The sequence below is a fragment of the Rattus norvegicus genome, chromosome 6, assembly GCF_021556685.1.
Source record: "Rattus norvegicus strain SHRSP/BbbUtx chromosome 6, alternate assembly SHRSP_T2T, whole genome shotgun sequence".
NCBI lineage: Eukaryota > Metazoa > Chordata > Mammalia > Rodentia > Muridae > Rattus > Rattus norvegicus.
The window spans coordinates 143,191,526-143,216,634 of NC_141539.1; the positions used below are offsets into that span (position 1 = coordinate 143,191,526).

The 25,109-nt window shown below is 40.9% G+C and overlaps 1 protein-coding gene across 15 annotated transcripts in view; it reads left to right on the top strand.

Annotated features, from left to right (window-relative positions):
• Ncapg2 (non-SMC condensin II complex, subunit G2) overlaps positions 1–20,885 on the top strand; it is a 74,402-nt gene extending 53,517 nt beyond the window's left edge. For 14 of the 15 annotated variants that reach the window (XM_087554006.1, XM_087553999.1, XM_087553997.1 and 11 more), the window contains 4 exons: positions 1,511–1,614; positions 4,453–4,553; positions 6,300–6,399; positions 18,693–19,263. In XM_087554006.1, the coding sequence (XP_087410132.1) occupies positions 1,511–1,614; positions 4,453–4,553; positions 6,300–6,399; positions 18,693–18,744 (357 nt within the window). In that variant the 3' untranslated portion in view covers positions 18,745–19,263. 15 annotated transcript variants of the gene reach the window in all.
• Positions 20,886–25,109: the final 4,224 nt, after the last annotated feature.

The following is a 25,109-nucleotide window of genomic DNA, read 5'->3' on the forward strand; positions in this document are numbered from 1 at the left end:
TCTAGTCTTCTCATGCTTCTTGTTTGTATAGGAACTCTGTTTTTAGATTTTACTTCTGACCTGTCTTCATAGTTAAGGTGTTGTGAGTATACCGTATAATTAGTTTGTAAAATTCACTCTGACTAGTGTCTTCATTTGGATGCTTATAGTTTATCTGTTGAGCTTAATTACATCAGCATTCAAGACAGGGACTCACACCTTAGGTCATCCTGGCTGTGAACTCTTGATAAACCCCTGCCTCAGCCTCCGCAGTACTGGCTCACAGGCATTAGCCACCATGCCTAGCTTTTTCTATTGCTACATTTTATCTTTTCTGTGGATTGGCTTTTACTTGGTTTCTCTAGAATATTATTTCTCAACCTGTGGGCCACAATTCCTTTGGGAGTGTTGAGTGACCCTTTCTTTCACTGGGGTCACCTAAGACCATTGGAAAACACAGTTATTTACATTATGATTCATAACAGTGGCAAAATTATAGTTATGAAGTAGCAATGAAAGTAATTTTTTTTTTTGATTGGGGGGTTACCGCAACATGAGGAACTGTAAGCAGCTATAGGAAGGTTGAGGACTACTGGTCTTGGGGTTCATCACAGTGCCTTAATGAATTCACCTTACCTTATACTTCGTAAGACTCTCCTAGTAATAGTCTTCTTATTAGAGCTTCCTTGAATCTTTGCTGTAGTCAGGTGTTTTATTTTGACATAGGCTAAACGTGTTATTGTATTTTAAATTACCTTTATTTCACTCAGTAGTGCTTTCAGTGTATCATAAATGTATTCTCAACACTTAGGTTGGTGGATGCTAAACCTTATCATTTAATGTAATGTGCCCAAGACAGCAAGACTTAGGCAAAAGACAGGGAGGAAGAAATAAGGCGAGATGTTCATACTGCAGCTATTACAGGAGAAAACAGACACAAGCCTCCTCTGGGAGTGGGAACTACAAATTACTTCAGGAACTGTTTCCATGAGGAATTTACTCAACAGTGAATGACCTGTCAACCCTCATGTGACTGGTAGTAGTGTTGTCCAGGGTGTGACCTATGAGGACCTAGCCCATTAGTTACAGGTATCTTCTGTCAAGCAAGTAGCAGAGGCCAGGGATGCTGTTCCACATCTTGCAGTGCATAGCCTGGACAGTATATCCCTACCTTGCCCATTGTACCACAGGGCAACTTTAGACCAAAACACCAGCATTCTGAGACTGAAATTCTAATCTGGGCTGAGAAGGAGAACTGGTTAAAGTGGCTTAGCATAAAGTGTATTGTTTATAGAAGATGATACCAAGTTAGATAAAGGCCATTTGATAAAGGGCTTGCCAAGTGATTGATATATCCTTTATTTCTATGTCCTTGGGTGAAATAATGCCACATTCATAACTAACTGTAGTGAATAAAGCTTGTTCTTTTGAGTTTCTGAAATGCTTTTGTCAGGTAGAAGAAACCCAAATCAGTGTGAACCAAGTTGTCATTCTAGATCATTTATGATATACTGATCTGAAACATTTCTAGGTTTCTGATATAGAAGAGCTGACTTCACCACAATGTCTTGCTGACCTTCCTCCATTTTCAAGGAGTTTAATGGGAGTAATAATGAAGTCTTCGGATGTGGTCAGGTAATTGTCTTCTCTCTCTGATCTTGGCACAGCCCTTTCTGTAATTGTTTCCAGTGCCTCCGCTTTATTATCTTACACTCTCAGGCTTTCAAAGGTATTTTTTACACCCTTGAGAAAAACATTCCATCGAATTTTTCTTCATTTTATGAGTGATGGAAAATGTTAACACTAAACTTTTGTAAAGATGACCCTGACTTTCTATAAACTGTTACAGTCACTTACATAGTTTTGGCTATGTTTATCACAACTAAATTCTGGTAGAAGGGGAAAGTGTACAAAAATGCTTCTTGCTGGGTGGTGGTGGCACAGGTCTTTAATCCCTACACTCATGGCAAAGGCAGAGGCAAAGATCTCTTTGAGTTTGAGGCCAGCCTGGTCTACAGAGCTGGTTCTAGGACAGCCAGAGCTACACAGAGAAAACCTATCTTGAAAAGCAAACAAATAAACAAAACAAAAAAATTCTTGCTGTTTGTTCTAGTTTGCTTCTCTGTTGCTTTGATAAAACACTAACCAAAATCAACTTAAGGAGGAAAGGATTTATTTAACTCACAGGTTATATAGTTTATCGTGGAGAGAAGACAAAGCAGGAACTGGAAACAGACCGTCTAGGTGCAGTGCTTACTGACTTGCTCTCTGACTTGTTCAGCTTGCTTGCCTACACAACTCAGGGTCACCTGTCCAAGGGTGGCAGCTGCCACGGTAGGCTTGGGCCCCCAATAGTAATCTTAATCAAGAGTGTCCGTAGACATTCCCACAGGCCAGTCTGATGGAAGTATTTTCCCAACTGCGGTTCTGTCTTGCCAGGTGACTCTCGTTTGTGTCAAATTGGCAAAAGCTAAGTAACAAAATTCACCCATTGTCATTGTGACGTACATGTCACTATTAAATCATCACCTTTGCTTTCTTGTTTAACCCCAAGATTTCATGTTAATATCACAATATAAAACATAGAAAAACTTTACAAGTACCAGTATAAAGATCCATGGTATTCAAAATTTTCAGTACTTTGAAAGTCCAGTTTCTTTTTTTTTTTAAAGTAAATTTCTTTAACTGGGCTCCAGAAAAACAAAAAAAACAAGTTATGGGTTGGGGATTTAGCTCAGTGGTAGAGCACTTGCCTAGCAACCGCAAGGCCCTGGGTTCGGTCCCCAGCTCCGGGGGGGTGGGGGGGGGACAAGTTATATATTTTGTTATTACAAGAGTGAAGAAGCAAGGCATAAAAACAGTAACACTTAAGCCAAACCAATGACCATCAGTATAGCCTCAGATTATTTGAAATTCTTATAAGATCTAGTGGGCTCCAAAGTCCTTTAATACCCCATACAACTTGTCTGGTAGACTCAGGCTGGCTCTTTGTAATACCTGCTTTTGTCCTGAATGGCTGTCCCAAGACCTGGCATCTCCAGTGTGTTGGAATCTCCATTACTAAGGCTTTGCATTCACCAGTGTTTTTCTGGCTTCTCTGGGGACTCCAGCTTTGCCATGTGGTGCCAAGCTTCCTCTGCAATCTATGACCCCTTCATGCTTTCAAAACTAGTTCTATGTGGGAAACTCATATGTTTTAACATGGTTTGGCTACCAGCTTGGGTTACAGTCTTGCTCCAATCCCCTTCCCCCAAAAAGACCCCCAACTTCTGTGTGCTGACCCTGTGGAAGCACTTTCCAGATATTACCTAGGTGATGCTAGTCTCTTACTAATCACAGCTGATTCTTCAGCTCCAGCTAACCAGCATCATTTGTTTCAATAACACAGAAGTTTTCGTTTCCATAGATTGTTTAAATTAAATCACATAAACAACCCTGTTAGAAGTCATGCTTTCCTCTGAAATTTCACAGTCCTCTGTATCTTTCTCAACAACCCTATCTTCCCAGAGCAGCTCAGTATGCTCTGAACACTCAGTGTCCTCTCTAGCTCAAAGCTCCAAAACCCTTTCATGACCCTCTCTCAAAGCAATGATGACCATCACAGCAGTATTTCACTTTTTAGTATCACTTTTTGTCGTAGTTGCTTCTCTGTTACTCTGATAAAACACCAAACAAACAAAACCAATGTGGGAAGGGAAGGGTTTATTGGCTTACGTGTCCAATTACATTCTATCATTGAAAGAAGCTGAGGCAGGAATTAAAACAGGGACCATGGAGAAACACTACCTGCAAGTCTCCAAGGCTTGCTCAGTTTGCTTTTTTATAGAATCAGGAGTGCCTACCCAGAGGTGGCTCCACCCACAGAGGGCTGGGTCCTCCCACATCAATCATTAATCATGAAAATGTGCCATAGACTTGGCCAGAGGCCAGTCGGGTGGAGGCAGGCCTCAGTTGGAGTTCCCTCTTCATGGTGACTAGTTTGATTCAACACAACGAGAACTCAGCCAGCACACTGTTTTCCGCAAGCTGCAGGTGAAACATCAGTGCAGTTTTTGTTCAACATTCAGCTGTAACTTAGCTCCGCAATCCAGTTATCCCTCACCTGGGATTCTAGACACAGGGACCACAGTATAGAGGGGCTTGTTTTTCAGACTCTGAACACATGTGGCACTATATAGTCTAGGTGCGTCATTTCCAGGGCTGTGCATTGCCTTTCAGTAGCACACTTACTACATTTGGAGTAGCCAGTGCATTTCAAAGGCCAGTTTTCTTGTTCTCCTTCTACGCACACCATGTGGTTTCAACATTTTATTTTCAAGAGCTGACATGTAATACACGTAGGAGAGGACCTCAGCCAGCTTCCCATGTTACCTGAAAAGTGGTGGTTATGATTGTGGGTGACCCTTGTCCGTGTTTATTTTTCTGTGAAGTATTAGGATGTGGAGTAATTTCAGATGTTTGCTGATTTTATAGGTCATTTTTGGATGAACTAAAGACATGCGTAACTTCCGGTGACATTGAAGGCATTGTGTGCCTCACAGCTGTTCTGCATATTATTTTGGTTTTTAACAGAGGTTGGTTACCTTATTTCTCCTTCGTTGTGCGTTACTGATAATGTCCTTCTTTGCTCTTTTTTTTTTTTTTTAAATTTTTATTTATCATATATGAGTACACTGTAGCCGTCTTCAGACACACCAGAAGAGGGCATCAGATTTCACTACAGATGGTTGTGAGCCACCATGTGGTTGCTGGGATTTGAACTCGGGAAGAGCAGTCAGTGCTCTTAGCCACTGAGCCTTTTCTCCAGCCCCTTCTTTGCTCTTAATGTTAGAGATGTTTGGAAATTCGGCCTCTGTTTACCTCGCCTCTGCCAGAACAGGCTTCTCAACAGCCTTTTCAGCTGTGTTCCCTAATGCTGTCTGAGTGTAGTCTGCCTCACTGGGCCTCTCTGCATGAGCTTACTTCTCTGCTCCTGTCTGCCTTTCACGTAAACTGTTGGGTGCAGGTGACTCTCACTCTGTACTTCAGAATTGGATCCCTCCTGGCTTCCCCTTTCCCTTTTTACCTTTCTTCCTTACCTCCTTTCTGACTTTCCCCTCCCCCTCCCCCTTGCCTTCCTTAGGCTAGATACATGCTCTATCCCTGAGCTGTGGCACCAGTTCCTATGGCACCAGTTCCCCTTTTAATTTTGAGACTGGATCTGACTAACTTATCTAGGCTAGCCTTGAATTTACTTTAACCTAGGCAGGCCTTGAACTTGGTGTTTTCCTGCCTTAGCCTTGCTAATAGCTGGGATTACAGGTCTGGCCCACTAGGCCCAGCTCCAAATTGAACTGCTATTGATTTTGCCCAGTGTTACTTATGTCTAAAAATCTGGGTGAAACTGGTAACACAGGTCTGCAGGTCCTGCAGCTACCCAGGAAGCTGACGCAGGAAGTTTGGGGCAACATTAGTGAAATCCAGACTCAAAAGTTATTCTAAAAAAAATTTTTTTTTAAATAATGGACATTTTGGCATTATACGTCTTGAATACTTAGCCATTAGAAGTAGTACTGGAAAAATAATTGGCAATACCTGTAATCTGTCAGCCTCAGTGTGAGGTAGAGTGACATCCTCGTTGGCTGACTATATTCTGGTTTTCATATTTTTGGTAAAGTTTTACTTTAAAATATCTTTCAAGTCTTTACACTTTACAGGCAAAGATACCTTTCATCCACATGTCTGGGACAAGAACTCTTTCAGATATGGGAGTTCATAGTGGCCTTTTTTTTTTTCTATGCAAAATATACTGGTTGAAAATTCTTGAATTAAGATTTTAAAATCTGAAATACTTCAAAATTTGAAACATACAAGTGTAACAAAATATTTTGAATTTTCACATGTTATAGATTACAGATTTCGGAGTTAGGGTGTTCGGTCTATTATGTTTTAAGTTTATTAGACCCAGTTTGGGCACCAGAAGTCTGAGGGACTTCCCCGACTTAGGTGCACAGAGAGAGCACTTGTGATCTGAGGAGCAGAGGCCATGCCGCATGAGCAGGTGGCCCGATGTCGGAGGGTGCTGAGCACCTGTCAGTTATGTCAGTCGTGGGGACTGTGATTCCTGCAGGCTTTCATTCCTTTCTGATAATTGCATTGTCACTCATAGCAGATGTACTCTCATAGCATCTCTGTGGAAGGCACAATTATCCTGCAGTCGACCACGGTTAACTTGTAAAACAAACAGAAACCAAAGAGCTGACCCCATGTGCACAGCTGAGTGAGTAGTGTTGTGTACTGATGTTGAGATCTTGTGATTTTTCACTGCAATCGTCTTTCAGGTAAACATGTAAGTGCAAAGGTGCAGGAAGTGGCAGCATCCGTGAACAGAAAGCTGAAGACCTTTATGGAGATCACTTTGGAGGAAGACAGCCTTGAAAGGTAAATATGAGACTTACTCCAGCCGAGAGCTAGGCGTGCTGGGGTTTTGCTCTTATTCAGTTCACTGGAGCCAGGTGATTAGAAGCTGGGTATAGGATGCAGATTGTGGGAGTTTAAATGAGAGTGGCCCCCATAGTTCATATTTGAATGCTTGGTTGCCAGAACTATTTGGAAAGCATTAAGAGTATGGCCTTGTTGGAGGAGGTGTGCCACTGTCTGTGGACTTTGATGTTCCAAGCCATTTCCAGTTAGCTCCCGCTCTGCCTGTGCTTGTGGATCGTATGTGAGCTCAGTTTCTGCTCCAGTGCCATGCCTGCTGCTTTTAGTTTCTGCCACTATAGACCATGACACTCTGGAACTCTGAGCCCCCAAATTAAAAGCTTTCTTTTATACTTGACTTGGTCATGGTGTTTTCTTGAGGCAGTAAAACAGTGACTAAGACAGATGTTTCTGTTTGGAGTACTAATGCTTTTCAGAAACAAAAGAAAACAAGCTTTTGTGAAATTTGCTATAGAAAAAAAAGACCATTTACTTCAACTCATGATTTTCAAATGAGATATTGTTTTGGGTGTTTCACTTTATTTGAAAACCACAGGTATTTCCCAGGTATAAATGCAGGTACATCTGGAGTGTCAAGATTCGTTTCTAGCCCTTGGTGGTGTTATGGGGAGCCCACCAGAGAAGACCACTAAGACAGTTTATAGCCAATTGAAAGTCTTTATTCCAGCGAGCCGGGACTATACTCAGCTAGGACCCAAGTGTAAAAGCAAAACATTTAGAGTTAAGGGGTTTTTGAAGGCATAATCACATCCTGGTATATCCCTCTACAGCTTCAGGGGGAGGTCAGTCCTACACAAAGAAGTTTCACAGGCCCTAAGTAAGTTAGTTGGGACATAGAACTAGATCTAGAATACAGTTGAGTAATTTTCCTCCATCTTAAGTCTCTTCAGTGTTTTTGGTGCCTCAAAATTTTTATTATACAAGTCTTTCGCTTCCTTAGATTTATTTATTCCAAAGTTCTTTTGTTTTGTTATGGTTTTGAGGTTATTGTGAGTAGATTTGTTTTGGCTTTTTTCTTGGTATGCTTGTTGGCGATATAGGAAGGCTAATGATTTTGTGTGTGCCAGTCTGTATCCCACTACTATGTACTCTGCAGAATGTAGTTATTAGCTGTTGGAGTTTTGTGGTGTGCTTTTTAGGGTCTTTTCTACACAGAGCCATATCATGTACAAAAAAGGATACTTTGACTTCTTTTTTTCCCCTCTCTCTCCTTCATTTGTCCTATTGCTCTGGCTAAGGCTTCAAGCACTGTACAGAACAAGAATGGAGAATAAACATTTGCCTTGTTCCTTATTTTAATAGAAGTGTTTCAGTTTCTCTCCATTTAGTGTAAGGTTGTCTGTGGACCTTTTGAAATCTGCGTTCATTTAATTTAGACCCCCCCCCTCCCCATCCCTAGATTCTTCAGGACTTTTTATCATGAATGGACCTTGGATTTTGTTAAAGATCTTTTCTGTATCCAATGAAATGGTCATATGATTGAGTTTATTTATGCGGTGGATTGGATTTACTGATTTGTAAATCATCTGTGAATATTTCTGTTCCCCCTTTTAAGGACTGAAGCTTCTGTACTTTGGTCATCCTTCTTGAGCTTCATGTGGTCTGTGGATTGTATCTTGGATAATTCAAGCTTTTGTATATGTTGATCTATTCCTGCATTTCCAGGATGATGCTGACTTGATCATGATTAGTAATCTTTTTGATGTGTTCTTGAATTAAATTTTTAAGTATTTTATTGAATTTTTGCATCCATATTCATCGGAGTGATTGACCTATAATTTTTCTTTTTGTTTAATCTTTGTTGGTTTTGGAGTCAGGGTAACACTGGCTTCATTAAAAAGGCTTTATTTATTTATCTTGATTTAATTTTGGTACGTCATATATATCTTGAAGTTTGTCCATTTCTTTTAGATTTTCTAGTTTAATTGAATATAGGCTTTTAAAGTATGTCATTAATATTTTCTTGAGTTTTCTTGGTTTCTGCTGTAATACTTACCTTTTTATCTGTTCTGGATCCTTTTTCTCTGTTCTGGCTAATTAGGCTAAAGTTCATCTTATTATTTTTTTCAAAGAACCAACTCATTTTATTGTTTTTGTCTGTTGGTTTCTTCTTCCTCTTTTTTTTAAAATTTTTTATTTTATTTTTTAATTTCTTTTAAAAGCTAGCTTTCATTCTGTAGTGCTGGTTGGCCTTTAACTCATTGTGTAGACTATGTTGGTGTTGACTTCAGAGATCCACCTGCTTCTGTTTCTTAAAGTACTGAAATTAAAGCTATGTACCACCACTTCTGACCTGACTTTGAATACTGTCTTTAAGTGTTGTTTGTTCTTGTTTTACCAAGGCCTTCGGGTGCCACATTAGTTCATTAGTATGAAATCAAATCAATCTCTCTCTCTCTCTCTCTCTCTCTCTCTCTCTCTCTCTCTCTCTCCCCCTGCTCCCTCCCCCTATCCTTCCCTCCCTCCTTCCCTCCCTCCCCCATGCTTTCCTCCCCCTCTCCTCTCTTTTCTCACTTTCCCCTCACCCTTCTCCCTCTCCCCTTTCCCTCTCCTCTCATTCATAGGTCTTAGTGTGATAAAACTGTCTTCATAGGCCTGCCTTCATTGTTTTATATACCAATGTTGTGTTTTTATTTTCATTCAGTTCTAGTACTTTTAGTTTTCTTCTTGGTTTCTCCCTTGATCCAATTCAGTCAGTAGTGTACTCAGTGCCATAAGCTCTTGTGCTCTGTAGTTTCTAGAACTGTTGATAGCCAGCTTTATTCCTTTGTGACCACAGAACACAAGATGTTCTCTTCATTTTCCAATATTTGTTGAGATTTGCTTTGTGTCCTAATATGTGGTCAGTTTTAGAGGAAGTTCTATGGGCTGCTGAGAAGAAAGTGCATTCTTTGGTGATTAGGTAAACTATTCTGTAAATGACTATTAAATCTATTTGATTTAAGATGTCAGCTGAGTGTGGTAGTGCAGGCTTTTAATCCTAGCACTCAGGATTCATGAGCAGGTAGATCTTTAAGTCTGAGACTAAGCTGATCTACATAGTGAGTTCTAAAACATCCAGGGCTATGTATAGAGAGATACCATATAGAAAGATCCAAAAATGAATGAATGAATGAATGAATGAATGAATGAAAGAAAGAAAGAAAGAAACAGGGTATTGAAGTCACTGTACTGAGATCAATCTATGCTTTTTGTTTTTGTTTTCTTTATTGGATATTTTCTTTATTTACATTTCAAATGTTATCTCCTTTCCTGGTTTCCCCTCTGGGAACCCCCCATCCCATCTGCCTTCACCTGCTTCTATGAGGGTGCTCACCCACACACCTACTCCCTCCCTTTTCCCCACCCTGGCATTCCCTACATTGAGGCATCAAGCCTTCACAGGACCAAGGGCCTCTCGGCCCATTGATGTCCTACAAGGTCCATCCTCTGCTACATTATGCAGCTGGAGCCATGAGTCACTCCATGTGTACTCTTATATTAATGGGTTAGTCCCTGGGAGCTCTGGGGGTCTAGTTGGTTGATACTGTTTTTCTTCCTATGGGGTTGCAAACCCCTTCAGCTACTTCAGTCCTTTCTCTAACTCCTCCACTGGGGACCTTGTTCTTAGTCCAGTGGTCGCTGTATTTGTCAGGCTATGGCAGAGCCTCTCAGGTGACAGCTATATCAGGCTCCTGTCGGGATGCACTTGGCATTCACAATAGTGACTGGGTTTGGTGACTACATGCGGGATGGATTCCCCATGTGGGGCTGTCTCTGGATGGCCTTTCCTTCAGTCTCTGCTCCACACTTTGTCTCCATATGTACTTCCTCCTGTGAGTAGTTTGTTCCCCCTTCTAAGAGGGGCTAAAGCATCCACACTTTGGTTTTCTTTCTTCTTGAGTTTCATGTGGTCTGTAAATTGTATCTTGGGTAATCTGAGCTTTTGGGCTAATGTCCACTTGTCAGTGAATATATACCATGTCTGTTTTTATTGTGATTGGGTTACCTCACTCTACTCCTCTTGGGTGAAGTTGCTTCTTTTTATTCTAGAGCTTTCAGGTGTGCTGCCAAGCTGCTAGTGTATGCTCTCTTCAGTTTCTTTTTGGAGGCACTCAGAGCTAGGAGTTTTTCTCTTCTCACTGCTTTCATTGTGTCCCATAAGTTTTGGTACGTTGTGTCTTCATTATCAAAGTCTTGAATTTCTTTCTTTTTCTCTTCCGTGACCAAGTTATCATTGAGTAGAATATTTTTAAACTCCCATATATATATTTGTATGTATTTACATACACACACACACACACACACACACACACACACACACACACACGTATATATGGACTTTCTGTTGTTTTTGTTATTAATGAAGACCAACCCTAGTCCGTGGTGATCTGATAGGATACAAGGAATTATTTCTGTCTTCTTGTATCTGTTGAGGCCTGTTTCATGACCACTTATATGGTCAGTTTTGGAGAAGGTACCATGAGGTGCTGAGAAGGTTTATTGTTTTAGGATGAAAGGTTCTATAGATATCTGTTAAGTCCATTTGGTTCATATCGTCTCTTAGTTTCACTGTGTCTCTGTTTAATTTCTGTTTCTATGATCTGACCATTGCTGAGAATTGGGTGTTGAAGTCTCCCACTATTATTGTGTGAGGTAGTGTGATTTGAGCTTTAGTAAAGTTTATTTTATGAATGTGGGTGCCCTTGCATTTGGAGCGTAGATGTTCAGAATTTAGAGTTTATCTTGGTAGATTTTTCCTTTGATGAGTATGAAGTTTCCTTCCTTATCTTTTTGATAACTTTTGGTCAAAAGTTGATTTTGATATTAGAATGGCTACTCAGCTTGTATCTTTGGACCATTTGCTTGGAATTTTCCAGCCTTTTACTCTGAGGTAGTGTCTGTCTTTGTTACTGAGATGCATTTCCTGTATGTAGCAAAATGCCAGGTCCTCTTTACATATCCAGTCTCTTAGTCTCTGTCCTTTTATCTGGGAATTGAGTCTATTGATATTGAGATAATAAGGAACAGTGATTGTTGCTTCCTGTTACTTTTGTTGTTAGAGGTGGAGTTATGTTTGTGTGGCCATCTTCTTTTGGGTTTACTTTCATGCTTTTCCTGGGTGTAGTTTCCCTGCTTATGGTAGAGTTTTCCATCTGTTACTGTTTGTAGGGCTGGATTTGTGGGAAGATATTGGTTTTGTCATGGACTACCTTGGTTTCTCCATCTATGGTAATTGAGAATTTTGCTGGATATAGTAGCCTGGGGTGGCGTTTGTGTTCTCTTAGGATCTGTATGACATCTGTCCAGGATCTTCTGGCCTTCATAGTCTCTGGTGAGAAGTTTGGTGTAATTCAGATAGGTCTGCCTTTATATGTTACTTGACCTTTTTCCCTTACTGCTTTTAATATTGTGTGTGTGTGTGTGTGTGTGTGTGTGTGTGTGTGTGTGTGTGTGTGCATCTGGTGTTTTGATTAGTATGTGATGGAAGGAGTTTCTTTTCTGGTCCAGTGTATTTGGAGTTCTGGAGGCTTCTTGTATGTTCATGGGCATCTCTTTCTTTAGGTTAGGGAAGTTTTCTATCATAATTTTGTTGAAGATATTTACTGGCCCTTTAAGTTGGGAGTCTTCATTCTCTTCTATACCTATTATCCATAGGTTTGGTCTTCACATTGTGTCCTGGATGTTTTGGGTTAGCAGCATTTTGCATTTTCATTGACTGTTGTGTCAATGTTATCTTCTGCCCCTGAGATTCTCTCTTCTATCTCTTGTATTCTGTTGGTGATGCTTGTGTCTATGACTCCTGATCTCTTTCCTAGGTCTGTCTCCCTTTGTGCTTTCTTTATTGTTTCTATTTCCATTTTTAAATCCTGAATGGTTTTATTCAGTTCCTTCACTTATTTGGTTATGTTTTCCTGTAATTATTTAAGGGATCTTTGTGTTTCTTCTTTAAGGACTTCTACTTGTTTACCTGTATTATCCTGTATTTCTTTAAGGGAGTTACTTATGTCCTTCTTAAAGTCCTCTATCATCATCATGAGATGTGATTTTAAATCCTAATCTTGTTTTTCCCTTGTGTTGGGATATCCAGTACTTGCTGTGGTGAGAAAACTGGGTTCTGATGATGCCCTGTAGTCTTAGTTTCTGTTGCTTAGGTTCCTGTGCTTGCCTATTGATATCTGATTACCTCTGATGTTAGTTGGTCTTGCTGTCTCTTGCTGGAGCTTGTCTCTCCTGTGGGCCTGTGATCTTAAGAGTGAGAGCGCTCCTGGCAGACCAGCTCTCTGTCAGCAGGTTTTGTGTCTGAGGGCTGTGGAACAGTCCTGGCTCTGAGCACAGATGGAGACTGGAAGGCAGGATATTTTCATAGTGGTGGACCAAAGATAATTCAAATATTTGTGTATTCTGAAAGTCATAACAGGTACTCAACTAATTATTTTTAAATGTGGTATATAATGATTTTTTTAAACTGTCCTCCTAGTAACCCCCTCCCCATTCAAGTCCTTCCTCCATTACACCTTCCCCTTCTCTTTTGAGAAGGGGGATCCCCTCTGAGTGTCATCCCCTCCACTAACACATCACCCTCCCCCCACCCTTGCACATCAAATCACTGAGGGACTAGGAGAATCCTCTCCTACTGAAGCCAGACAAGGCACAGAATCCACAGGCATGCAGGCAACAAGCTCAGGGACAGCCCTGTTCCAGTTACTGGGAGACCCTCATGAAGACCAAGCTGCTCATTTGCTACATGTGTGGGGACAGATGGGGTTAGATCCAGTCGGTGCTCCATCTCTGTTGGTGGTTCAGTCTCTGGGAGCCCCACAAAGGTCCAGGTTGGTTGACTCTGTTGGTCTTCCTGGAGTCCCTGTACTCTTCAGGTCCTCAGTCCTTCTCCCAGTTCTTCCATGAGATTCCCAAGCTCCGTCTAATGGGTGTGAGTGTCTGCATCTTTCCATTGGCCACTGGGTGCAGCTTCTCAGAGGACAGTTATACTGGGTTCCTGCCACTGCAGGCCGTGCCAGGATGACCAGCTATGGTTGTGCGTAGATCTGACTCTGCCATAATGACTACTCTTGATTGTCAACTTGACTACATCTGGAATTAACAAAAACACAGATGGCTGAGCACAACTGTGAGGGATTGTTTTTCCTTAATTATAGCATTTGAATTGGGAAGGAACACCTTTAATCACGATCTTTGAGGTGGGAAAATACACCTTTACTCCAGACTTTATGTTGTTCTTTTCCAAGACAGTGTTTCTCTGTGTAGTCGTGGCTGACCTGGAACTCTCCGTACAGACCAGGCTGGCCTTGAACTCTCAGGGCCCCCCTGCCTCCTGAGTGCTGGGTTAAAGGCATGCTCTACCACCATCTGGCTTACCTGAGACTGTTTTTTCTGAGGTGGGAAGATTCTCGTTTGGTAGGGGCCACACCTTCTGCTGTCAGTCTGTATAAAGGGCTTGTCTGCTTTCTCTTGTTCTCACTGGCAAGTCCATTCCTTCTCTAGCATAGAGCCTACTTCTTTGGAATTCTGGCACATACAGCGGACCAGCTGAGACATCCGGATTTGTGGTCTAAACAACTCCTGGATTCTTGATCCTTCCTTTGGTAGATAGCCATTGTTGAGTTATCCGGACTAGCTTACTAGCCTATACGCCACTCTAATAAATCATATATGTGATTAGATATCATATGTATATGATTGTATATTTTATGTATAATATATATATTCATTCAGTAAGTTCTTTTACTCTGGAGAACCCTGACTAATATACATATCTAAGATAAGAGATTTGCCATTTATGTGTGTTATAAGCACATAGAATTCATTGCAAAGTGTTCAGAATCTTCTGTATTTCTAAAGTTGTGAGTTACAAAATCTTTTCTATAGAAGATGTGCTGATTCTGAGCCACCCAATACCTGCAAAGATGCCAGGCTGTGACTGTGCGATGGTTCTGGTCAGTGCTGACTCCTCCTCTGCTTTCTTTTTCTTCCTCTGCCTTCCTCCTTCCTTGTTCTTCTTTCCTCTTCTTTATCTTTCTTTTTTCTTCTACTCCTCTTCTTTCATGGTAGTTGGTACTCCTGCTTTTAATGCATATTTATAATTATAATATCCTCTTAGTGCCTTTTTTTCTTTAATGAATGTGAAATATCCTTTTCTGTTTTTCTGATTAGTTTTTCCTAAAGCATGTTTTGACAGGTATTAGAATAGTTCCTCCTGCTTGTTCCTTTGTTTCATTTGCTGGGTGTCTTAGTTATGGTTTTACTGTTTTGAACAGACACCATGACCAGGGCAAGTCTTATAAAACATTTAATTGGATCCAGCTTACAGGTTCAGAGGTTCAGTTCTTTTTTGGCAAGGCATGAGCCGGGCAGTGTCCAGGCAGGCATGGTGCAGGCAAAGCTGAGAGTTCTACATCTTCATCTGAAGGTTGCTAGCAGAAGAGTGACTTTCAGACAGCTAGGAGTAGGATCTTAAAGCCCACGCCCACAGTGATACACCTACTCCAACAAGGCCACACCTATTAATGCCACTCCCTGGGCCAAGCATATACAAATCATCATACTTGGAATACCCTTTTCTAGCTTTTAATCCTCATTATTTTGTCTTCTGCTCCCCAAACCCCCCAACCACCCCCTGAGCTGCAGACTGTACCCAGGGCCTTGCGCTTGCTAGGCAAGCGCTATACCACTGGGCTAAATCCTCAGCCCTGTTAGCTTTTAATCCTAAAGTGGTGTCCATCATTGATGCTGAAGTGTTTTTCTTAGACGTAGCAAAAAGATGAATCTTGTTCTCTAATCTGTTACTTTGTATTTAGTAATTGGTAATGTTGATACTATGAGTTATTATTGGACAGTGTATGGTATTTTCTTAAACCTCTTTTGATTAATCAGTTTTATATTCCATGTCCCCTCCTGGGTGTGTTTAATATTCTCCCCAGAATGAGGTGTATTCCAGTACCTGGCTTAATGGACATGTACTCCTTAAATCTTACTTTACTAAGGCAGAATTTTCTTTCCTTTTGATTACAGCGAATAGTTTTGCTAGATATGGTAGTTTGGAGTTGGCGTCTGTGGTTTATAGAACATCAGTCTAGGCATTTCTCTCTGTTTTGGTCTGCCTGCCATTAGATTCGAGTTGGTCATTTTTTCTTGCAGCTTTCAGTGGACTTTCTTTGTTCTGCACGTAATGTTTGGATTGTTATGTATGTGGGAGAGGTTTTTCTGATCTACTTGGTTTTCTGTATGCCTTTAACACCTAATAGGATCTTTTCCCTTAAATTTGGTAAATTTTATTTTATGATTTTGTTGAAAATGTTTTCTGTTCCTTATAGGTTTAGACTTTACAGTTTCCCAGAAGTCCTGCATGTTTTGTTCCTGGGTTTCTCAGTATAACCCTGGCTGTTCTTAAACTTGCTCTGTAGATCAGGCTGGCCTCAAACTCTGAGATCTGCCTGCCTTTGTTTCCTAAGTGCTGGGATTAAAGGAGTGTGTCACCATGCCTGCCCTGAGATGAAGCATGCTCATTTCATCTGTCTTCTCAGCTTCTATCATCTATCTTCCACTTGATCAGTGCTATTGGTGAGACTTTTCTCCTTTTTGTCCCCAGCGTGTTTCATTTTGAGTCTTACGTTTTAGCTTTTCTTCAGTGATTCTCTTTAGTAAATTCCATTTTGTATCTTAAAGTTTTTCATTATTTTATTCAACTGTTGATACCTTCATAGCCCTCATTCAGTCATTTGTTAATATTCTCCTCGAATTTCTTGACCATATTTTTAATTCCTGTTTTGTAATTATTGTCTTATGCATTAGCTAAGTTGCTTTTCTCAGGGAACATTACAAGGAAGGTGCTAAATTGGAGATACTTTGTTTATTAGTGTTGCCTGTGCTTTGGAATGGGACCTTGGTATCTGGAGTTGGGTTTTTGGTAGTTTTTCTTGGTGTTGATATATGGACTCAACTTTCTTTACTAAGTTTCTAGAGTTTTGTTCACTATTATATCAAGTTGTCAGGGTGTGGATCAGCTGTATGTTGTTTGGCATTCAGTCCTGAGGCCACTGTGTGGATGTGTGGATGGAGTTTGAGAAGTGTCCTGGCTTACCTTGGTATAGGTGCCCCTTCTGCATCTAGGAGTCAACCTTCTATGGGTTGAGATTCTTGCAACTGATCTTCAAAATTCATGCAGGACTCTGGGCTCTTGAGTTGGTTCTTTGTTTAGCAGGATCTGGGGCCACACTGGTAGTTTTGGCAGTGCCCTCGGGAGCAGAGTGCAGGACTCTGTACTGTCCTAACCTAGGTGGCCTGGAGGTCAGTCTTGGGGCACTTATTTCTGTATGATCCCAGGGCATCTTGGTAGGTACGATAGCTGATTGGCTCTGGGCATCATTACCTCTAATTCTGGTCAGATTACTCACTGTACCAGATGGGTGGTTTGTCTGATAGGTATGTGGACAAGCAAAATGGATTTGGAAGACCTACCTGAGTTCTTGTTCAGTTTTCACTTGGTACTGTCTGTCCTGCTTAGTATGATGGCTTGATAGGCAAGTAGGCAGACACAATGGAACGTCTGTTCAGCGTGTTAGTCATGGGCTGGAGAGATGGCTCCATCGTTGTATCCTTCTTGGTTCTCTAAAGAGACAGAAGAATGAATGTATATTAGGAAGGCTCTCATTACACTGACTGACAGGCCGTGGTCTGAGTAGTCCTGCAATGGCTGTCTCACTAGTTGTGTAGTCTACAAGGCTGGATGCCTCAGAACCAGTCTGGTGCTGCCATGTTAGACGATTCCTAGATGGCAGCTGGTCTGTAGTCTGTGTTGGAATCCTGAAGAAGTGGGATTTAATACTGGCAGCAACAGTATGGATGAACTTATCGTTAAGAGTGAGGGCATGCAACTGAGAAAAAAGTACTTCCATATCCTTTTGTGTAGTTGTCTCCAGAATGACCTCCCATTTAGGTGGATCTTCCTACCCCAGATAATCTGATTAAGGAGCTTGGGTTTTAGTTCATTCTAGTTCGTAGTCAAGTTGACAACCAAGAGCCATCTCAGCAATTAAAAACAGTGGTTGTTCTTTCAGGGGCCAGACACTGATTGCCACCACCCACGTGGCAGCTTAAAACTGCCTGTAACTCCAGTCCCAAGGAATCTAACACCCTCATCTGGGCTCTGCAAGCACTAAATGCATGCAGCCAAAACACCCATACACATAAAATTAAAATGAAGGGACAAAAGGATCTTCAGCTTAGATTTAATCAGGTCGATTATTTAATTTAGTTGAGTGGAAGGGGTCTTTGTATATTTTGGGTACCACCTCTTTATTATATATATTTATGCCTTTATTGCCTTGATTGACATTAGTTTCCCTCCACCCCTTCCCCCAATTGGCCTAGGTTCATGTTGGAAGAACATAAAGTTTTAGTTTTAACAAAATTTTGGTGTTGTATTTAGAATGTGTCAGAATATGGTCCAAGAATGCAGTCGTGTGGGAATTCTGAGGGCTTGTGAGAAAACAAGAGTCTTATAACCTCAGTTTCTTTAAGTTGTTCTTGAAATGTGTTTTTGTGCTTCCTCCAAGTGTAGCAGATAGGAGTGAGTTTACTTCAGATCACTCATTATTGTTTGCTAATATCATTCAATTAAATGTGTAAATTATCTTTGATATGCCTGTATGGGAAAACTTGTTCTTGTCACATGTGGCTTGTCCTTGTGATTACATACAGCAATGGAATGCCACAGAACCTTGTACTTTGTAAATGCGTGTGTTTAAATCTGCAGTGACACCCTGCAGTAATTTATATAGAAGTTGTCCAACCATGTTTCTTAAATTTGAATGGAGCCCTGAAAGAGAGGATCGAGAGACTGCTTCAGGGTTCCCATTCCTGGGCCTGGGTATTCAGGCAGTCCAACAACAGCTGGAGGCAGAGAAGGGGTGACCATAGTAGCTGAGTGTGGTGGTGAAGATGGATGGTGGTTTGCATTTTCCTTGTTTGCTCCTATGCAGTAGAGTCAGGACTGAGTGCAGGGTAGAACAAGCCTCTGTGTGCTACGGAGTTAATGAGAGTAGAGTTCAGGAAAGGGTAGCACTAAGGAAAGCATTCCCAGCTGAAGGCTGCCACATGAGCAGGTGTTACTGAGCCTCAGCCTGGGTATGGTTACCAGGGTCCCAGGGTATTCAAGTGTGTCTGCTGCAGATCATGTCTAAAATCTGCTCATCTGAGGGGAACTGAATCTGTGTCTTTTCCTTTTCTTTCAGATTCCTATATGAGTCATCAATGAGAACTTTGGGAGAATTTCTGAATTCATGACAAAACCACCATCTCTGGGTGTGTAGAAATAGAGAAAAAGAGTCATGAAAGTGAAATGTGTGTATATCTTCCTTGCTTTTATTTTTTTTCGTCAGACTAAACGTGTAGTCCTGAGTCTGTAAGGACCACAGCAGGTCTGTCGGTACCCAAAGATGGAGACCAGTACAGCACTGGTGCTCTACTATACACCTGTGCCTTTAACCAGCTTGCAGAGATGGAGAGTGCAAAATGGTGTAAGAGAAAGACTGTCAAGCAGCCCACCACTCCTCTCCAGAAGACCCAGCAAAGCTTATGAGAACTGTGGAGGGGGCAACTCTTACGTTCATTGGCCTGTGACTTATCCATTATTTATTATTTGTTGTGAAATTCTCCTGGAACAGATTTCTCTGGCCTTTCCGCAGGGCTATCATTAGCCCGCACAGGACCTTTCTTCAAGTGACGAAAAGAATCACTTCATCAGAATATTTTACTGCCATCTGTTGTACAGTTGTAATAAACACACAGAGTATGTAGAGCGGATGTGAAGTGTCTGCTTGGCTTCGTTGCACTTGGGCTCAGCTCAACTCTTACACCTGAGCTGTAACTATAAAAGGCGTTCTCAGTCAGAGAGGGCTCCTTGCTTGAGTGCTGCTGTGTACCATGCACAGTCAGGGATAGAGCAGGAGTTAAGAAAAGACAAAACAAAGCAAAACCCTACCGAAGTGGAAGTAAATTGAGGAAGGCCTGGGCTAGGAATGAGTTGCCACCTAGAAATGATCGTCGTATCTCAAGGCCACAGTGGAGCGTTGCTCAGTGGATGCACATGCCCAGTTGTTTCTGTTTTTGCTGTGCGGGACAATGGCAGAGGCCTTTCCCTGTATGATTATTGAAGAGTCAGCAGAGATCTCACGAGTTAAAGAATTGCCCTGGTCCTGTGTAAGTGGTGGGTTAATGATCTGAAAGAGAGAAGGATCCTGTTCTAAAGTGGTGTAATCTGCAACCGTGCATAGGCAAGGACAAGCCCTTCATTTAAAAATGCTGGGAGAAGCCATGGCGCTAGCTCTGTAGTAGAAGAATCTCCTGGGCCTCAGGGCAATACTAGGCTTCTCTAGCCTATGTCACTCCCTCAGCACCCTTTCCCTAGCAGAGACTCTGGCATAGGGTTGAGTGGCCTGAATCAGGATAGAGAGCTCAGGGGTGACTGACTGCACTTGTGATGGTGATGACCTCAGCAGGTGGGAAGGATGAAAGGTAGCCAGATGAAGCTGGGGACTTGACATCACACAGTATTAGACAGTTGTAGAGCTTGAACCAGTTTGTCTTGCAGACAGCTATAATGACAAAGGCAATGAGGATATGTGGGAAGTTAGTAACGGGACTTTTAATGACATAGCTGTAGATGTAACATACTGCCGGAAGGATCATTAGCACAATGAGAAGGATTTACATGACATAGCTTGCCTTGCAACTTACTGAAGACCCGGGAACAGGAACAGAACTAAAGTGTTAGTTGCACTTTTGACAGTATGACCAGATCAGCATCGAGAGAGAGATTCTCCAGGAAGTTGGCCCTGAGATAATTGAGACAAGAACAACTACCACAAGAGCACAGAGCCTTCAGTGCTGATCTGATTCAGAGAAGACTCCAACTCTCTTCTGGATGGAACCCACATGGACAGAAGACCTTACTACTGAGCAAATCACAGGGTTCTTTTGAACTTGCTTACGGCCAAATAAACGAGAAGCTGTTGATTACCCTTCACCTCTTAGGACTTTTAAAAATACCGTGATTGGATTGTTTTAGTTCTCTTATTTTTGTGAGGTGAAGAAAGGAGAAGGAAGACAGATATCAAGATGTCTGGTCCCTGAAAGTTAGATGTCAGATGATTTCAAAATTATAGCTGAATTTTTTAAAATGCTCTGCTTTTATATTGATGGGTGAGATCTGCAATATTGTTCATGTTAATAGACAAAAAGGAACATCAGCAATATCTTGTTTAATTTATAGACGAACGAGTGTATTTGTAGTACTTTGAGATTTTAAAGACTGTTGAATGCTAATCCCCAGACGTTACCTTTACCCTCAGTCTGAATACTCTCGTGAATTGAGTTGGACCACTGTTACCTTTGTAAGAAGTAATAAGATTATGTTTTAAAAGCAATTTTTCTGGTGTAGTTGCTTATGCATGGCACAGTTTGGATAGGTAGTGTTATTCCTTGGTCAAAATATGTCAGTTAAATATTGAAAATGGTTTGGAATTATTAGGCTTATTTTTCTTGCTATTAATCTTGTTAGTAGAGGCATTACATAAAGATTGGGCTGATAAGATTAACTTTTAAAAATATCCCTGCTAAAAAAAAGTATGTCTGAAGGCCCTGTTAAAAAAAAGAAGCAAAAACAACTGGGAGGAGTACACAGCAGGAGATAAACAAACTCATGAAAGAGTCTGAAGGTGAAACCTCAAGAGACCATCTCAGACAGAAAGGGACTCCATGTGGAGGGATGGTGTCAACAACCCCCCTTCAAGGAGCTGTAGGGAATGGCAGTGCAAAACAAAGCCCAACAGTGTCAACTAACCCAGAATCCCGGGATTTCCCAGAGTCTGCTCTACCAACTGAAGATTTACAAAGGCTGGATCCAGGCCCAATGAATGTATGTCGAAGAGGACTTCTGTTTTGGTCTCAGTGAAAGAGGATGTGCCTAATCATAGAGGAACTTGATGCTAAGAAAATGGGGATACGTGGAGGGTAGAGGGAAGAAGGGAGGCCTGTTTCAAAGCAAAGTGGAGGAGTAAGGAAATGAAGAAATCTGGGAAAGAGGGCCAGGAGGTAAGGCAACATTTATAATGGAAAGATTAAAAGTTAATTTGAAATTATTACTGAAATAAATTTTAAAATATTACTGAAAGGAAAAAAAATCCCTGCTAAAAACAAGGCCTTTAACTGACCTGAGAAGTTGGCTATTTCTTTTCTTTCTTTTTTTTTTTTTTTTTTAGTACATCAAATAACAATGTGTGATACAGGTGTTTTCTCTTGGGCATAAAAAAGAACCAAAACAAAAGCAAAAACAAACAAGCAAATACAATAACAACAACAAAAAAATGTGTGAACTTGTGGCACATTGTGCTTAATGTCAACTAATTCAAGTTGTTAAGCCTGTGGCTACAAAGCGTTTGGTAATGTATATGGAAATCTCTACACTGTTTTTGAAATAGAACCTAGCTAATGCTGTGGCTTATCTGTTGAAGAATACCCAAGTTTTATTACATTCTAAGCCTTTATGCCCAGGATTTGGAACGAATGGAATTATTCAACATTCCTGCTATTTTTGGAAAGATAGAAGTATACGTTTCAATGCAAATATCACTGTGACCTCCTACTGACACTGGCTTATGCCAGATCATTTTCAGGCACTTAGGGAGGAGCTCACAGGTTGATAACTTTGTGAGACATGAGAGACATGGGAAATGCACCCGTCTTCTCACAGTGTCCTAGCACCAATACTTACATATTTAGATTGTCAGAAATCATTGATGTTTCAAGAAATGTTTGCATTAGACATTAAAGCAGTACAGAAGGTATATTTTTCTCTCATTAGACTTTTCAGGGAAATTTAATTCTTTTATATAAATTTGTATAAAATTCTTGTTAAAAATAGGTTAAATAATAAATTTTTTGCATAAGAGTTTTGTAAATACTTTATAACATTAAGCTTTTATTTGAAAATGTAACATACAAAATAAAATGGACTTCAGCAATCTTAACTGAGTACAAAGAATGATATTTAAAAGCAGAATGGTTGCTAAATGCATTTATAGAATTTAATAGTGACATAGTGAGTATGTCTTTTAGAGTCAGTTTTTGCTATATTCCCGTAGCAGAATAATAAGTTTTTTCCTTGGCCCATGACTTAGCTAGTCTTGGGTTCTTGGCCACTTTAGCAGTGTTATTTATGTGTGGGTTCCATCTCATAGTGAGCTTTAAATCTAGCCAAAGGGTGGTTGGTTATTCCTATAGCACTTATAACTGCTATTGCACCAGTATAGCTTGTCCATGTGTTACTGTTGCAGGTCAAGGGTTTTTAATTGTCTGATGATATGCACAGCACCTTCCAGAACCTTTTGTGATAGTAGTCAGTAAGGGTGAAGCTTCTAGCTCACTTCTCTGTATTCAGTGACATAAATGTATTTATCAATAGGGCCTTACCATAAAGGTTGTGGTAGGTTATGGTACACAACTAACTGCCTTGGCCATACCTGTGATGTTTGAGAGAGTCATGGAACCTCTTCGGCCAAGTACTCAACAAGATGAGGCCCATTCCTGGCACTGGAGGTTTTACTTGATAATATAAGATTTCTAGTTGGGTCGTTACCTCCTCATTATATGGTTAGCTCCATTTAACTTCCTTTTGTATATGTATATTTAGGAAGTTTTTGCATTAGTAGATTTACATATGATTTTTAAAAATGTCTTTGGTGTTAGTTTTCCTCAATCCCATCCCTCTCCCTATTTAATGCTCCTATTACAGTTTTTCTCTTTATCTCTCCATAACACTGTATGCAGTTTCCCTTCCTTGAGAGATCTTCTCCCTCCAGTCCTTTTGGATAAAGTAGTGCACAGCCTACAGAATGGGAAAAAGTCTTTACTAATTATATACCTCATGGAAGTGAGTATCTAGAGTATATAAAGAACTAAGAAAACTAAACATTAAGAAAACAGCGCAGATAAAAATGGGATACAGATCTAAGCAGAGTGTTCTTAAAACATGGGACACAAATATCTGAGAAACAGCTAAGGAAATATCCAACATCCTTAGCCATCAGAGAAATTAAAGTTGCTTGGAGATTCTATCTTACTCCTGTCAGAATGGCCAAGATCAGTAAAGCAAATGACAACTATGCTGGGTGTGGACCAAGGGGGACACTTACTCTTTGCTGATAGGAGTGCAGGTTTGTACAGCCATTGTGGAAATTAATGTGGCAGTTCCTCAGGAAGCTGAAAATAGATCTCTCAGGATCCAGCTATACTACTGTTGAGCATATACCCGAGTGATTCTACATCTTACTATAGAAATATTTGTTCATTCATGTTCGTTGTTGCCCCACTCAACATCTAGAAATTGGAAAGAGCCTATATGTCCATCAACTGATTAATGGGTAATAAAATATGGTACATTCATACAATGGAATATTATTCACCTGTTAAGAAAAATGAGATTGTGAAATTTGCAAAGAAATGGATGGAGCTAGAAAAAAAATCACCCCAGCTGAGGTAACAGAGCACCCCCCCCCCGAAAAAAAAACAAAAAAAATTGTTATTTATGGATGTTAGCTTTTCATCTTTGGATATATGAGTACATTCAACTTACTAAATGGCTAAGAACACGTGTTCTTCCAGAAGGCCTGAGTTTGCTTCCCTGAGCCTATACTGTGTGCCTCTTAGCCATATGTAACTCCAGGTCTTCTGGCCTCTGAAGTACCTGCATACATGTAGACACACCAAATGTATATGTATAAAATTTTAAACATTTCAATTTTAATATTGCTGTTACATCTGAAGCAACCATGGCATTCTGTTTTACAAGAAAAAGTTTCTAGGAGCAAGGAGACCTCTAGACATGTTCCTTAGTATGCCCAACATCAAGAGTCTAGTCAGCTAGCCCAGGCATTGTGCCACTCCCACCCCTAGGCTACTTAATAGTGAGGAATGTAGAATCCAGGAGGCTTAGTCACTATTGTATCTTTAATCTTTTTCAACCCTACTTTTAATACAGGTTCTTAAATGTTTTAACCTCCTTTCTAGCCCACCATCCACCAGTGGTGGTGGAAAAGAAAGTTACTAGACCTGTTTAGAAATTGTTCTTTGGAGCAAATCCCATCTGTGTTGTCAGGAAATCATCAGTTCAGTTCACAGGATTCACCAGCAGCAGCTCAATCCACTCACAAACACTTGACAAATATACCAACAGTCCAGTTGAGTAGAGTCAGGATAGTAAACAAGGATCAGCAGCAGTGAAACTACCTAGCAGAGACAACCAGGCTTCAGCTAAATCAGCAGGAGGGGTTAGAACCAGTGGGGGTGCCAGTTCTTTGCCATGGCTATCTCAAGGAAGTGAAGATCAGGCAAGACTGGAGACTAAGAGCAGTGTTGCAGGGCTAGCTATGCCAGCAAGCCCCCTCACATTCCTTTCAGTCCAACTTACACTCCCTCCAGACATCATGTGACTTCCATGGGTTATGTGAGTCTGTGTGGGCTGACGTCACTGCCAATCTGCCTGAGTCGGAGGAAGTGGCAAGGGATGTGGCGCATTTCTCTCTGTGATAGAGTCATGACAAATGGAGCTCAACTACACAATACAAGTAAGGCAGACCAATACATGTGTCAGT